Source organism: Eptesicus fuscus, chromosome 22, assembly GCF_027574615.1.
Source record: "Eptesicus fuscus isolate TK198812 chromosome 22, DD_ASM_mEF_20220401, whole genome shotgun sequence".
In the NCBI taxonomy this organism is placed as follows: Eukaryota; Metazoa; Chordata; class Mammalia; order Chiroptera; family Vespertilionidae; genus Eptesicus; species Eptesicus fuscus.
Window position 1 is genome coordinate 13,545,722 of NC_072494.1, and position 16,233 is coordinate 13,561,954.

The window sequence follows — 16,233 nt, forward strand, 5'->3', positions numbered from 1 at the left end:
TGTCCCAGTTATTTATGCATTCACTGGTTGATTCTTGTATGCGCCCTGATTGGGGATAGAACCTTCAACCTTGACATATCAGTACAGCACTCAAAGCAACTGAGCTACCTGGCCAGGGCCATCGTTAAATCTTGCCTTTGGATAGGACAGTCTAAGCCAAGTAACACTTAAAATACGACAGCCTGGCTGGCATGGCTCAGCCATGGAGCGTCAACCTATGAACCAGAAGGTCACAGTTTAATTCAGGGTCAGGGCACATGCCTGGGTTGGGAGCTCGATCCCCAGTGTGGGGCGTGCATGAGGCAGCCTATTAATGATGATCTCATCTTTGATGTTTCTATCTCTCTCCCTTCTTCTCTGAAATCAATAACAATATATATATTTTTAAAATAATAATATATTTTTAGAAGCGCTGACATTGTTTTTCCCCACAGAAGACAACCTCCCCAGCCTTGTCCGGGAGTAAAGAGGGCAGCACAGGTAGCCAGTGCTCCTCTTCCCCTCACCATGTAGTATCCTGGAAGCAGCTTCTGCAGAAACTCCGCCTCTTTATGCTGGACTGTTTTAATGATGAATTCGTCATCGCTGGACACGTAGAAGAGGGAACCACTGGCCCCAGAGTTGCACAGTTCAATCAGCGGCTCACTGCAGAGGGAATACTGAGCCCCAAAGAGAAGAGAACAAGAAGTTCAGAAATACCAGGACCTGCTCAACCAGAAATCAACTGCAGATGCAATTCTGCTCCAAAAGAAAACTAGAGTAAAGCAATGGAGAGAGAGGGCCTTCCTTTAGGAGTATTGCTCTGATATAGGAGTCACAGGGTCATGAGATCCGGAAGCTTACCAAGTAATCATCAGGCCGGATACCAAATAATTCTCGAAAGTAGCGGAAAGCAACAGGTGCGTAGGTCTTGAACCGAAAGTCATTGTAGTGATGAGCAGGGGTCAGGTTACTCCCTTCACTGTGGGGTTAAATAGAAGAAGCCATAAATTACCAGTCCCTGTTATCCAGGGACTTCATCCTGGGAGTCACCCAGAGGCAGAGTCAATACATCCCTTCTGATAGAACCAGAGGGATTAGATGAGTCAGTTACTTAGTGGGACCAAAGCACAATGTGGGGTGCTAGCCGGCTTGGCTTAGTGGATAGAGCATCAGCCTGTGGACTGAAGGGTCCCAGGTTTAATTCCAGTAAAGGGCGCATGTCGGGGTTGCAGGCTTGGTCCCCAGTGTGGGGCAAGCAGGAGACAGCTGATCCGTGATCCTCTCTCATCACTGATGTTTCTATTTTTCTCTCTCCCTCTCCCTTCATCTCTGAAATCAATAAAAAATTTTTTAGAAAGCACAACATGGGGATGAAAACATGAGCACATGCATGGAATTGTTTTGGTTTTTTTTAGGGTTCACTCTTTAGGCCAGAGGCTCATGGAAACATCCAAAGGACAGCATCTACTCTCCACATTCTAATGTCCCATATCACCCTGGTTAAAATCAGGTTAAGAACTGGACACATGCCTAAATTAGACCCAAACCCCTAAACTGGCCTAAGGTTAATATGAAGAGGCACACTTTCCAGGACATTATCCTGAACATTAACCTCTTTACCTGGGGAAGAAGATACTCTCCACCACGTAAAAGTCTTGCATGAGGACATCCCGCTCTGGTTTGGTACTCAGGCTCCCCACAGTGTGAGTAATGCCTAACTGAATGGCACCTTTCAAGGCTGATGAGGTTGTCTGAAAACAGAAAGGAAATAAGGGCAAAATTTCTAGGATTAAATCTGAACATAGCAATAAAAACTCAGGAGGGAGAGTCAGAAGGAGCACTTAGAGCAAATGCCCTTCTAAGTAGTTCATCCTAACCCAGTTTCGCCATCCCCATGCTTTACTTGCAGTTTAGCTTGGCAAAGAATGGAAGGGCCTAAAGATACAGAGTAGCAAAGGTGGGACTGTCCTGCCAGTCTAAGCTGGGCAAGATGTTCCTCCTATCCATATTTATATTTGGAAGATACATTGTATTGAGAGAACAATCTTAGGTCTCACTCCAAAAATTCCTTCCCCCAGAGTATCTGGGGCCCTTCAAACATTTTATTCATCTGAATAAAATTAACTAATTAACTAATATTCTGATTATCTACCCAGCTATAGAAGCTCCAGTCCTCTAAGGCAGGGCTTGATTGGTGTTCTAAGGACAAGAGAGTAGCAAAAAACAAAAAATAACACAAAATTCCTAACTGAAAAAGCCTGAAAAAACTCAGTATTAAATCTAAAAACTTCTCTCAGAAATTATCACACTATGGTTAACACACAAATGCAAGAGCCCCACTCTTACAATCTAAGATTCCAATCCCATGGAAATATATCACATCACCTACATATGTGCTGTCCAGTACGGTAGCCTCTAGCCACACATGGCTATTTAATTTTAAGTTAATTAAAAATTTGCTTCTTCAGTCTTACTAGCCACATTCAAGTATGACTAGTGGCTACCATAATGGGTAACAAACAGTACATTTCAATCACTGCAGAAAGTACTATTAGACAGTTTTGTTCTACATGATTTTCCTCATCCCTAACTCTCACCAGATATTACTTGTATTTCTACTTAGTCCTCATTGGGCATTAAAATTATAACTAGTGTTTTTAAGTGTCTGCCTCTCTAATTAGACTAGAAACTCACCCTTTCGTCTCAATGTTCAGCATGTAAAAAAAGCTCAATAAATGTCAGTTAACATGGACCTCAGTACCCATTCCTAGGGATTCAGGGCCCTGACTGAAAATGAGTCAGTCCACCTCTATTACTTGGAACAATGCAATAAAGGCAGAAAACAGACACAAGAAAATTTTATGTGAGCCAGAAACAGAACTCCAAGAAATCTGCATGCCCTGTATCAGACAACGTACAGCTGCTAAATGGGAGGTTGAATACTGTCCCTTGGGGAGGCTAGGCATCTCCAAATTAGTCCAGAACTGAAGACCTGAGATCACCACAAGATGCTTTTCTCCAAGTTTTCCCTTCATCAGCTCATTTTCTATTCTTGGCTAGTACTACTATCTTTCCAATCCATTAGAAAGCTCAAAAAGCAGGTATTCTAGCCCCTTCACCAGCTGAAACTACATTCTTTAAAAAAACACATGCCCTGACCAGTGTGGCTCCGTAGGTTGGAGCTTGGTCCCATACACAGGAAGGTTGTGGGTTCGATGCCTACAGGAGGCAACTGATCGATGTTTCTCTCTCACATTGATGTTTCTCTCTCCCTCTCTCCCTCCCTCCCTTCCCCCCTCTCTCTTCTTCTCGCTCTAAAATCAATAAAAATGTCCTTGGGTGAGGATTAAAAAAATTAAAGTGAAGAAAATCTTAAAAAAAAAAACACTTAAGAAGAAACAAAGGAGAACACCTACCCGCTGTCAATCTATATCACCAGGCTGGGTGAGATATGGCCTTGATTTTATGTACATCCAGCAACAGAGGAAAGATCGAAAGACTTAGAGACATGATTCCACCCAGCTGGCGTGGCTCAGTGGTTGAGCGTCGACCTATGAACCAGGAGGTCATTGTCAGGGCACATGCCCCAGTTGTGGGCTCAATCCTCAGTGGAGGGTGTATAAAAGGCAGCCGATCAATGGTTCTCTCTCATCAGTGATGCTTCTATCTCTCTCTCCCTCTCCCTTCCTCTCTGAAATCAGTAAAAAAATATATATATATTTTTAAAGAGAAACACGGTTTCCTGAAGCAAGGGAAGAATGACATTTGGGGCTTGAAAATTGTTTATACCTAACAGGGAAACCCTGTTTCTTCAGCTCAGTGAAATAGCAACCACCACCAGATTTGTCCATGAACAACATTCTCATTTAGTCATACCTATACAGATGAAAGATATCTCACTTCACCCTTTGTGAAGTAAACTCTAAAGTCCAAGTTGTTTAACAGCTATTGTGCAAAGGCTTAGGATATCAAGAAATGGGACAGAATAAGGAGAATAGCAAGGGCACAGGACTATCCCTTCCTGGAGTAAGATGAAAGGGCTCCACCCAGACACACCTTTTTATATGTCGTCTCTCCTGAGGAATCAACACCTCTGTGGCCTATTTTCTTGATGGACATGCCAGGGGCATAAGGCACCTAGAAAAGGAAGAGTCAATATATAATTCCCACATAATACACCAAACAGCTACCATGATGACAAATCAAAACACTCAACATACCCTTTATAGGTTATGAACATTTATAAAATCTTCAGAAGACCCACCCTATGCAAACACAGCTATAGTGTTGCTTCCCAGTGAATTAACTGGCTGAAAGAACACAGAAGAAAACCCAAGGGATCCATATTTCACCTTTGGTCCTCAGAATACAACATAGAAAGTAAAAATGAGTATAATTAAAGAAAAGTGGAAACAGGAGAAGTTCAAAAAAGCAAGACAGGTTACAAGTAGGGTTCCACAGTTCCCCTCTTTTTTTCACCAGCTTCCTTTCAGAAATTACTACCCCTCTAACCTTCAACCCAATCTGAATACTAACTGCTCAAACTGAATTTACCATGAGAAATTATCTTCCACTGGCAAATACAAGTACTGCGAAGCGAGGAATGAAAAGGCTGGGGCAATAAGATTACTCCTCTGAGACAGTGTATGGGCCTCAGTGCCTTGAAGAGATTCCTGAGAACATAATAAGCCTTTGTTTTCCACCCATATATCAGCCCCTGAAATAAGGAAGAGGTAAAACCAGTAGAGCAGAGCCTAGAAGGCTATTTCCCACAACCAAAATGCCAGCACAACAGACAGGAAGGTATTCTTCATGATGTCAATACTAATTAAATTAATAAGCCAGAAGGCAAAAAGGCTAGTGAAAATAGGATGTCACGATCTTAGGACTTGATATTCAAGTTCTACTTCCTGCTAAGGTAAGGCTCTTAGTGCTAGAAAACCATCTATATATAACCTCACAGTTCTTAGAAGATATTCTAAGAGAAAAGCCTAAAATCCCAGGACAAAAGGGCCCACATTCTGAAGCCTTGTCATACAACCCAGGAGGGAGGCAAGAAGAGGGCTGAGAAGCAAGTTAAGCAAATGGAAAATATTCTGCACAGAAAATTTAGCTTCTGTACGGTTAAACGAAGATATTCAAATTCACTGAAGCTGTGCAACCAGAGGCAATAACAGAAAAAAAGAGAGTAGGCTTTAGTGTTGGATTGTCTGGGTTTGAATCCTACACTTATCAATCCCACTTATTAACTATGTGACTTTGGGCAAGTTACAGAACCTCTAATCCTCACTTTCTTCATAGGTAAGACATGAAATGAATTACACTACTTCCCTCATAGGAGTTGTTTGCAAGATTACAGGTCACTTAGGTACATTATTTACTCTCTGGTACATTAAAAATGTATTAAATTGCCCAGATGATGTGGCTCAGAGGTACAGCGTCAATCCATGCACCAGGAGGTTACTGGACAGAGCACATGCCTGGGTTGCAGGCTTGATCTCCAGGAGGGGGCATACAGGAGGAAGCCGATCAATGATTCTCTCTCATTGATATTTCTCTCTCTCCCTCTCCCTTCCTCTCTGAAATCAAGTGTGTGTGTGTGTGTGTGTGTGTGTGTGTGTGTGTGTGTGTGTATGAATCAACCAATGAATGCACAAATAAGTAGAACAAACTGATGTTTCTCTCTCTCCCTTCCTCTCTCTCTTTACAATTTATAAAAAATTAAAATAAATAAACTTCAACAAAGATAAGAGTTGTATAATTTCTAGCTCACAAAACAGATATAAGAAACCTGTCTAACTCCTGAGACTTAAACAGGGGGGAAATAAAGATGTCAGAACCAGGTATCTTTCTGGTTTTAGAACCAATGTATCAATAAGAAACTTACCTCAGATGCCATGGCTCGCTTGTTTCCAGAAGCTGTTAAAAAAATAAAATAAACAAAACACAATTATAAGTGTGCACACACACACTCAGACACCTCTATCCTGCACACTGAAACAATCAGGGTTTGAGTCAAATTAAACCTAACAATGAGCTCCTGCCTCTTGCTCTGTGATACCTTTTGGACAGAGATTTTAAAAGTCCCTTCCTCTTTCTTCCTAATATTCACAGAGCCCTTGAGTACATTCCAATCCTGTTCTAGTCCCTTTCCTTACTCAAGTGTTCATATTTTCTCTGGGAAATAGACATGTTCTTGACACATTACCCATCAGAGTCAGAGGGTCTCATTTGATACCATGGCTGAAAGAGAAAGGGCATAAGAGACCCAAGACTAATTGGAAAGTCTGGGGCTTAATAATTTTTCCTGTAGAACTAAAAGGGTGAGAACTTTTAGAGCATATCTATGGTGATTTACTCCTAATTATTTCAGCTCTTCAGAAAGAACTGATCTGTGAAGAAAGAGGCTAAGGATGAGAAAATGCAAAATCGAAATACAGTAATGAAAAAGCATTCAGTGCTAGCAGAAACAGATTCTGCATCCCTACAGCCTCATCTTCATTTCTGCTGTAAACTCAACAGGGATTTGTTGGCATTTACTTACTAAAGTAAGTTTTACTTACTAAATATTTAATCAGTGCAGGTATGTGTGCAGTTAAATCTCATTATTATTTATTATTTTTATCCATTTAATTTTAGAAAAGATTTCAAGAATAAGTATGTTCAGAAAGTGACAAAAGACTATCTATAGAAAAATGTACTCTGATTAAGTCAATTCTTCAGGGTTTGCCATCCCCATAACCTTCATCCATGATCACATTAGAGATACATCATCACTCAGGAAGGCAGACCTTCCTTCCCTTTTCATATTGGAGAATGTTGGCCTTTATCTTCATAGATTACTGATTATCACATCAATCTAGCTCTAAAGAATTCAAAAGGAATAAAGAATAGCCATATTAAAGAGAGTCCAAATGAGATGCATCTTCAATAACATAATACCTGAGTAGGAAGACCCTAGTTTCAGTCCATATATAAAGATTAATGGTGAAGCAGCAACAGGGACACATGCAATCAGGTAACCTAATTATAATTAAGACAAATGGTCAAGCGCCCTGAGAATTTCAGAATATAGCTGGGCTCAGAGAGGTTAGAACAGCTCCTAGTAGCACAGACCAAGTATTTCTGGTACCAATAAGCAGAGCAGCAAAATTTCCTTCTTGGTGAGTCGGAATGGCAAAAAATGAGGAACAAGACAGTTTTCATTTCTCTTCCAAAAAAGGGGGGCAAGGGAGATGTCACTTAGCTGTGAGGGAGACATACTGCATAAAATAACCCCCCAAAAATGGGAGGGGAAAAATGTCAGTGCCCAATAATCTACATCTTTTGTAGGATGCTTCATCTTCAATAATGCTGACTTCAGCTGGATGAAAGATTAGGCAAATTAGAACTGGAACCATAAGCTAAAGCCAGGACGACTCAGATTTATAATTAAAGTTCTACTGACTTACTACAAAATTTAAGGTGTCTACCAACAAAAACAATAGTCAACCCTTTTATATTTTACAACCTTTTAGCCAAGTGCAAGTCACCATGCTGAACTATTTAAAAATTCGAAGACCTGGGTTCAAACCCTTGTTATACCAGGCAAATTGCTCTATTTAAACTAAAAGAAACCTAGAAAGAAAGAAAATAAATAAATAAATAAAAAATAAATAAATAAATAAATAAATAAATAAAACCTAAATTAGGTTATATAAAGATTAGATAAGCTAAATTCAAAGTACTTTATGGACTATGAAGTGCCAGATGTGATTTCTAATGCAAGAGCAAAGTTGAGTCCATAGTAAGATTTAATGTTCAATTACCTAGACCATCATAAAATTTTAATTAGCATTTCAAAGTACTTGGCTCCTTCCAACCACCACCCCCACCGCCCAAACATACCCTCCTGAAAGTACACACACATAACTATGGAATCAGTGATTCTCAATGAGGAAATCAGTACACTTTCAGTTGTGAAGACAAACACTGATTCTGGGTTCCTTGATCAGTACCTGGCCGACCCTTCCACTTTTCCCCCCAAGGAAGGGGTTTGGAAGGGATCTGGAAGAACCAAGAAAAGCCAATATCTAGTCCTAGTCTGACATTCTCACCTACAAAATATACAAGGAGTAATTGGACAAGTTAAATAATGGAGGGAAAAAAGCAGATAAATGATTTCAAGGCAGGGTCTAAGTTTGGGGCTTTCTAACTTCCAAAAGTTCTACTTTGTTACCTTTCTTGGTTTTATGACACAAACATATAGCCTAGGGCTGCTAACTCTTGCAAAGTATGCAGAATGAGGGTGGGAGAACTTCACTCAATGGGATTTTGGTGCCAACTACTTAGCTATCTGTAACTGCAAAGCTGGGATTTACCTAAGAACACTATAGTTGAAGCAGTCAGAAAGATATTGGGGTTTAAATAATAATAGAACAAATAATAGGAAGGAGGAGAATCAGGACCCAAGACTCAGTCTCTTTCTTGCCTGAAGTTTTGCCCCTTGGGCACAGATCAGAGCTCCAACCTACCAAAGATGAATTAAGGGAAGAGAAAAATGCTTAGAGAATTTTACCAGTGTTAATATAACACCCAGCTTGGTTCAGAAACCCAATGAAGAGCAGAGTGACATTTCAGGAAACCAGGTACCATCTGCTAAGGATTGACCAAATAGCCTAAAGCTCTGCCAATGAGAAACTGTCCACTGAGGAAGTACATGAGACTAAATAGTCACCAGCATTGTACCTGTTCATCTCATAATCAAGCTCTCTTCTTTATGTACAGGGAAAGAAAGGAGGGGGGAGGAGGAGCCGCAGAGGGATGGGGGGAGGAAGAGGAGAAGTGGGAGGAGGGGAGGAAAAAGAGAAAGAGTTTGTAAAAGACCAACTCAGCATGGCAGCACCCGGCTTGGTAATAATGCCAGCCAACCACAGAGATTCATCCCTATGAATAACACTAAGTATTATTCAAAAGGAAGTTTGTTTTCTAGCATCTTTGTGGAAAATACTTTCTGATAAGGATATAGTACCACTTTATAATCCCTATCCATGATCCATATATATCATCCTCTTTTTGGGTAGGGAAACTGAGTGGAGAGAATTCCAATGTTTAAATTAACTTTTTTTCAAAGAAAAACTTTTTTCCTGAGTAATTTTGGAACCCGTCTCTCCCCTTCTAAGTCAAAACTCTGGAGGACTATTACAATATGGCTACATTATCATTAGTTCACTCTAGGAAATGTGGCATGTGCTATAAGAAAGGAGAGAGCATGTTACCCAACAGTGGGTTATAGAAGCTGATAGCTTAGCTATAAAAGCTGTTGAGAAGGTTCTAAACTAGCTTCTCCTCACTGGCTCAATTTTAAAACATCTCAGCACCAGTTCGATGAAATTATTTCTGCTCCTCTCCATTCGTTTATTCAACAACTACTTATTGATCACCTGTTATATGTCAGGAATTATGTTAGGTACTCTTGGAAGTTATGTTCCTGACCTGGAGGAGCTCATAATATTTCTACTTTTTCTCCCTCACTCGGGTATCTCCATATTATCCTATTTCACCTTAATGCTGACTATAAGACTAAAATGAAATGCTGACACATTTTTAGAAAGGCTATTTCTCTCCACTGACCAAACAATGTATATTTTTATAGCACTTTAAAAGTTTACAAACATATATCTTGTTTGGCCCTCAAAATAATACAACAGGGTGTGGGAATTGTTTTAATTAAGACCTTAAGAGACGTATCCACCAAATATGATGTGTAAAAGTTGTTTGGATGCTTATTAGAAAATAAGCTACAGATTTCTGAAACAGGGGCCTTGAGAGGAGAAATTAAATAACCTTTTTTTAATTTTGTATATGTGACGATTGCTACCATAGTAATTTTACAACTCCCTCTTCCCTCAAAATAGTCCTTATCTGTAGAAATACATTCTGAAGTATTTATGGCTGAAATCACATGAAGACTAGGTTCACTTTAAAATATCCCAGGGGGTGAAGGTGGGAGACTGGAGAATAATAGATGCAAATTGGGCAAAATGTTGCTGTTGAAGCTAGCTGATGGGTAATGGAGGTTCATTACACTATTCTCTATACTTTGTGTATGCCGGGAAAAAATTTACAATTAAAAGTTTAGGGGGAAAATACCATAGAAGAAAAGAAAGCAAGTCTAGATAGATAATTAAGCTTCTTCATCTGAGCTGGCTTCTTTCTTTCTGAGAGGTTTTCTCTAGTAAAAGCAAGCATCAAGGATGAAGTACTAACAGAAATTGCTTTTGTATTATACAGAATTCCCAATTCATGTCCATAGTTTATTTCCTTCATGACTATGGGACTCCTCCTTATTAACAGGCCCTGGACCAAGAAGCACTGTAAACAACTAGCTAATTTTGCTCTACTGGAAGCAAAAAATAAAGCCATGACAAACAAGCTTCATCAGAAAGAATAATGGTTCAAGTAACTTATTTTTGAGTGGGCCAATAGACAATATAGAGCCAATCATAGTAATTTCAAGCCCTAGTTCCTCCACGGAAAGAAAAAAATGAAAAAGACCTAAAGAACCAACAGTGTACTCACTTTGGGATTTTTTTTTTTTAAACTCTAGTCTGGGTATGTTCAGTCTGGCTAAAATCTATAACTGTTAATGAAAGTTGATTTTTAAATAGAACAAGTTGAGAACGTAGTTTTTTCAGCCACCAAGTGAAGCTACTGTCCATTTTCAAGCTAACAAATCAATAACCATTTATATTAAGAAAAAAAATCATTCAGAAAGGGCCTTTATGACTTTTAGTCTAATTTTTAAAAAATAAATAAAAGCAGAGCATCAGGATGTGCTCAAAATCAGAGAGCAAAGGTGGTGACCAGGCCAAAACTGGAATCCACATTCCTAACCCCCAATTCAATTCTTTTTCCTCAGCCATCTTTTTTTCATTTCCTGGTGAACTTGAGTATAGGAGGAACAAGAAAGCACCTAGAGAACTAGAACGCTCTAACAAATTAAATACATTTCAGAATTGCTAATGGACAAGATGAACACATATTTTCTTCCTTTGAGGTACCCCTTTCCCTTGGGACAAGAAAAATCTATTTTTCACATTCCCTGATAGGGGATCAAGAGCAGAGTCCTCCTCCAGTTCTTCTCAAGTAGGTTAACAATAACAACACTGTTCTCTGGTAACAGTCATGTCATTAGCACAAATAGATCTCACTTCTCTTAGTGAGATTATCCTTGTTCTGAGCCACACAATGCCAGTGTTCTAAGAGGAGCAAATCTGTCTTTCAAGTCTGATACTTGAAAGAGCAGCCTCACACATATTAAGGTCCTCACTAGTAGTAGAAAGTACTTTTTTGTCTTCGCAGTAAGACCTCAACAACTTTAACGGGAGGGGGGGGGTGAGCGAGCTCCTTTCATTTCAGATTAGTTTTCCTCTTGGGTGTGTGAGGGACCTTGACTTGCTCTGATTAAAAGCATAAGGCTTATGATTACTGAATTTGCAATGGACAAAAAGAGGGCATTTGATAGGCAAACTCTGTTGTTTATTTAGTTTCAGGGATCTTGGAATTTACTGTAGAATCAGTTACCAATCCTTGGCATAAATTCACACTAAAACTTAAAAAAAATTTCTGAAAGAATGATTAATAACTCCACATATTATGCAACAGGAGGTCAGAATTTTGTTGCTTTTTTAAGGAGAGTTAAAGTCAGAAGGAGAAGTTCCCTTCTGTACTAGTCTCTCCTTCACTAAGGACTACTGGTTCAGTCAGTACTCATTCAACAACAAATATTTAATTTGGTTTAAAGTCAAGTTAGTTTGCACACAGACTTTCCAATTAGCGAGGGAGCAATTATAGCATAGTGGGTAGGATTGTGGGCTCTGAAATCAGAACACCTAGGTTTGCTAGGTATGAATACGAGATCCACTCTTTACTAACTAGGTAACCTTGGACAAGTTTATTAAAACTCTCTGGGCCTTGGTTACTTTATCTATAAAGTGGAGAAATAATAACATGTACCTCATAGGGCTGTTATGAGAATTAAAATAAGTCATGTATAGCACTTAACATATAACATATACTCTATAAATATAAGCAATTATTATCATTGTGAATTATGAAACCCCATCTAAACGATAGGAAGAGTCAGGGGAAATGAGAGGTGCAACAGAGGGAAAAGAAAAAGAATTGAGACTCATTTACTGCTCAGCCGGCGTGGCTCAGTGGTTGAGCATCGACCCATGAACCAGGTGGTCACAGTTTGATTCCCGGAAGGGGCTGGGTTTCGGGCTTGATCCCGTGTGGGGCATGCAGAAGGCAGCCAATCAATGATTCTCTCTCATCACTGGTGTTTCTATCTCTCTATCTCTCCCCTTCCTCTCTAAAATCAATAAAAATATTTTTTAAAGAAAAAAAAGAGACTCATTTACTAAAAGAAAAGGAAATGAAGTTATGGGAAGATTTTGAGGGAGACAAAAAGTTAGGGAGTTGACAGATTCATATTATACCGTGAAACTGGGAGAAATATATTTCTGTTAAGAGCAACGTTTTTTGGAGAGGGCAAGTATATTCTGTTTATAAGAAATACACAGCCTTCTCAGAAGAAGACCATGCACTACCACTACAGAAAATCTGCAATTGTTATGGGGAAGAGCGGTTGGCTGCTAGTTACTGCGGAGCTCATGCTTCTTCAGCACAGATACACATCAGATCTACCTCTCTTACTCCTGACCCCACAGCACAGAAAGTGGAAACCTAAATGAGGAAAAACAGAAAGTTATCACTTATTTCTAGGATTGTACTTACTTATAGCATAATAAGCATATCTTTTTGAAAACTCTAAAGTTTAAAATTATGAACAGGATCTGGCCTGATCCCCCACACCATATTGTGAAATGTGAGATGATTTTTTTTGTAGTTCTAAGTACTAGTAAATGTCCAAAAAACAATATAAAAAGAAATTCTGGCAAAAAAAATTCCAAGAGTGGTCACAAAACTTGTAACCCAAATCATTTCTCTCTGGAGTGATTTCAGATTGGCAAAAAATTTTGCAGGCTTCTGATCTTTTAAGAAAGAATAGTAGCCCTGGCTGTTTTCGCTCAGTGGTTAGAGCATCAACCCTCCAACCAAAGGGTCACAGGTTCAAGTACCAGTCAAGGGTGCGTACCTCACTGCAGGTTACCCAGCCCTGGTAGGGGCACCTGCAGGAGGCAACCAATCGATGTGTCTCTTTCACTTAGATCTCTATCTCTCTCTCTTCCTTCCTCCCTCCCTCCCTCCTTCACTCCCTCCCTCCCACCTCCTTTCCACTTTCTCTAGAAAACAATGGAAAAAGTGTCCTCTGGTGAAACAACAACAAAAGAATATGCATACATTTTACTTGAGGATCTTCCTTTCATTCTTAGAGGGCAATCTGGCAATATCTAGGCAAATAGTCTTAAAAACAAAAATGTATAAATTGACCTAGAAGTGGGAATTTATCCTAAGGAAACAGTCAAGTGGACAAAGATGGATATACAAAGATATCTAATGCAGCACTGTATATAATAACTATAATTGGAAAGATACCATAATTGGAAAGACTCTAAATGAACAACAGGGGATTCGTGATATAAATAGTGGTGAAATCATAAAATGGAATAGTATATAACAAATATTTTATTGTATACTTATAGATACGATGTCATAGTAAGTTGTTGGAAAAGGTAAAAAAAAAATTATATAGTACCATATTTTGAAAACATACTTATCTATAAATTCACATGTACTTAGAGACATAAAAAAGGTCCAGAAGAGCATATAACAAAATGTTAAAATATGACTATCTTGGATAGTGGGGTTAGGTTAATTTTGTAAATTTAAATTTTCTCATCTATATAAATTTTCTATATAGGTGGCTTTATTGTAATTCTCTTTACTTCATCACCCATTTTTCCCAGTAAATCACAACTCAACAGTCCCGCACATACAGACTCACATCACTCCCTGCCCGACACATTAACTCAAGCTCATTACAATTACATTATACTGCTGCAGAGACAGACTAGAAGGAAAATGTGAAGAGAAAATACCTCAAATGCTAACAATCCCAAGCTACAAATAAGCATGACTTTTTTTTTTTAATGTTTTCTTTAAAAGGGCAATAAATGTTTTAGAAAAAAAAAATTTTTTTTTTTAATTATTTTACTTAAAAGCATGACTCCTAGCCCTGGCCGGTATAGCTCAGGTGGTTCCGTGTCCCAATACACTGAAAGGTTGCAGGTTTGACTCTCAGTCAGGGCATATACCTAGGTTGTGGGTTTGATCCCCAGTTGGGGAGATATGGGAGGCAACTGACTAATGTTTGATGTTTCTTTCTCTTTCTACCCCCTCCCTCTCTCTCTCTTCTCCCCTCTCTAAAGATTAATGAACATATCCTTGGGTGAGGATTTTTAAAAAAGCATGACTCCAGCCGAAACTGATTTGGCTCAGTAAATAGAGTGTCGGCCTGCGGACTCAAGGGTCCCAGGTTCGATTCCGGTCAAGGGCATGTACCTTGGTTGCGGGCACATCCCCAGTGGGGGGGGGTGCAGGAGGCAGCTGATCGATGTTTCTCTCTCATCGATGTTTTTAACTCTCTATCCCTCTCTCTTCCTCTCTGTAAAAAATCAATAAAATATATTTTTTAAAAAAGCATGACTCCTATATACTCACCTTCTCCACTACATATTACTGTTAGATGCCTATTCAACCTGAAACAAACCCATATCAGCATATATGAGGTTCCTTCTGAGGCTTATTTTTTATATCCTTCAGAATATCATTTCTCCTATAAAACAGGGATACCTGATTTCAACATATCTCCTGATGACAAGATTTAAAAAATACCAAAGATCTAGCCTTTAAATTATGAAATCTTTAATGTTGCTAAAATAATTTCAAAATAGCTGGACCAGTCAAGCGCCAAAGTGGAAACCAATAAACTCTTGCTAAAATACAAAGGTGCATCATCACATCATGTCAGAAAATTTTTCTGAGTAACCCTGGACTAGTCTTAAGGAAACACTCCATGTTGGTCCTTGGCCTAACCCTAAATTGTGTTTATGGTGAAAAAGTACTGGAGGGCCTGGTTTCTAGTCACTAGTTAAAACATCACTGTGGCTCTCCATAAATTTGCTTGCTACTACTAAACAACTGGAGACTAAGACCCAACATGGAGAGGAAGAGAAAAACCATCAATATGATTCTGCAAAATGTGAAAAAGGCAAACTTCAGAGGGAAGAATAAGTTGGGAATGAGAGAGATCATTGAAACAAAGGTCTTTTCAGATAGTAAATAGCTCCAAAAAAGAGAGTCCCCCACCCAGTGTGTGGAACAAAACAGAGTTGGCCTTAATACCAGAGCCTCTCCCAGCACTTTCAGAGCAGAAATATTTCCGTCAGAGATGAGATGACATCATCCACCAGATGAGAAACTAAGAGGCAGTACGTGACTGACTTCAGTGTTCGAGGTACACATATAAATTGGGGACACTACAGGCTGGCCGGATGTGCATTCCTCAGACAACTGGAATTGTGCCTGCACAGGTCATAGAGAAGCCGTCTCAGACACCCAACTCAATGACCTACCAATACTACTACATAAATATGTCAATAATTTCTACATAGAGCACAAAGAGACAAGCAGGCTTTTCAGAAGCAAATTTTTAACTCTTAGGGGATGTCTTGGTTGCTAAGTTTGAGACACACACACAATCAGCCAGCCTGTTTGTTGGACTACCTGAAGCAATCTCTCTGGTCCTCTTAACTTGAAATACTGAAAGCCATTTTAACTACTATATAGTCTAGCAAGTGGGAGACACAATGTATTCTGCAAATTAAAATACTGAGAAATCGTCTAAAATGTCAGCCTGCCTCATGAGAAGTATTGCTGAGCACACAACTATAAGAGATAATGTGTTTTTTTAAAAGTACTATTACTATACCCTCAATAAGGACTGAACCAAGCCAATTAAGAAGCCAAGCCACACTGCCCTGGCCGGTTTGGTTCAGTGGATAGAGCATTGGCCTGTTGACTGAAGGGTCCGGGGTTAGATTCCAGTCAAGAGCACATGCCTAGGTGGTGGGCTCGATGCCCCATAGGGGGGGTGCGGGAGGCAGCCAATCAGTGATTCCTTCTCATCACTGATGTTTCTGTCTCTCCCTCTCTGAAATCAATAAAAATATATAAAGAAACCAAGCCACATCTCAGAGAAAAGTAAATTTTGCTTCCTAGCAAATGTCAATTTTTCCTAAG

At 39.3% G+C, this 16,233-nt stretch overlaps 1 protein-coding gene across 2 annotated transcripts in view; it reads right to left on the reverse strand.

The window, feature by feature from the left end:
- The window catches only part of PIP5K1A (phosphatidylinositol-4-phosphate 5-kinase type 1 alpha), a 35,915-nt gene that overhangs the window by 12,611 nt on the left and 7,071 nt on the right, over positions 1–16,233 (reverse strand). The window contains exons 2-7 of one of the 2 annotated variants that reach the window (XM_028131721.2): positions 12,676–12,714; positions 5,870–5,901; positions 4,039–4,119; positions 1,603–1,733; positions 844–961; positions 507–659 (exon numbers count right to left, since the gene is read on the reverse strand). In XM_028131721.2, coding sequence (XP_027987522.1) covers positions 507–659; positions 844–961; positions 1,603–1,733; positions 4,039–4,119; positions 5,870–5,901; positions 12,676–12,714 — 554 coding nt within the window. The remainder of the gene's footprint in view (positions 1–506; positions 660–843; positions 962–1,602; positions 1,734–4,038; positions 4,120–5,869; positions 5,902–12,675; positions 12,715–16,233) is intronic. The other variant, XM_008155864.2, reaches the window with a different exon arrangement.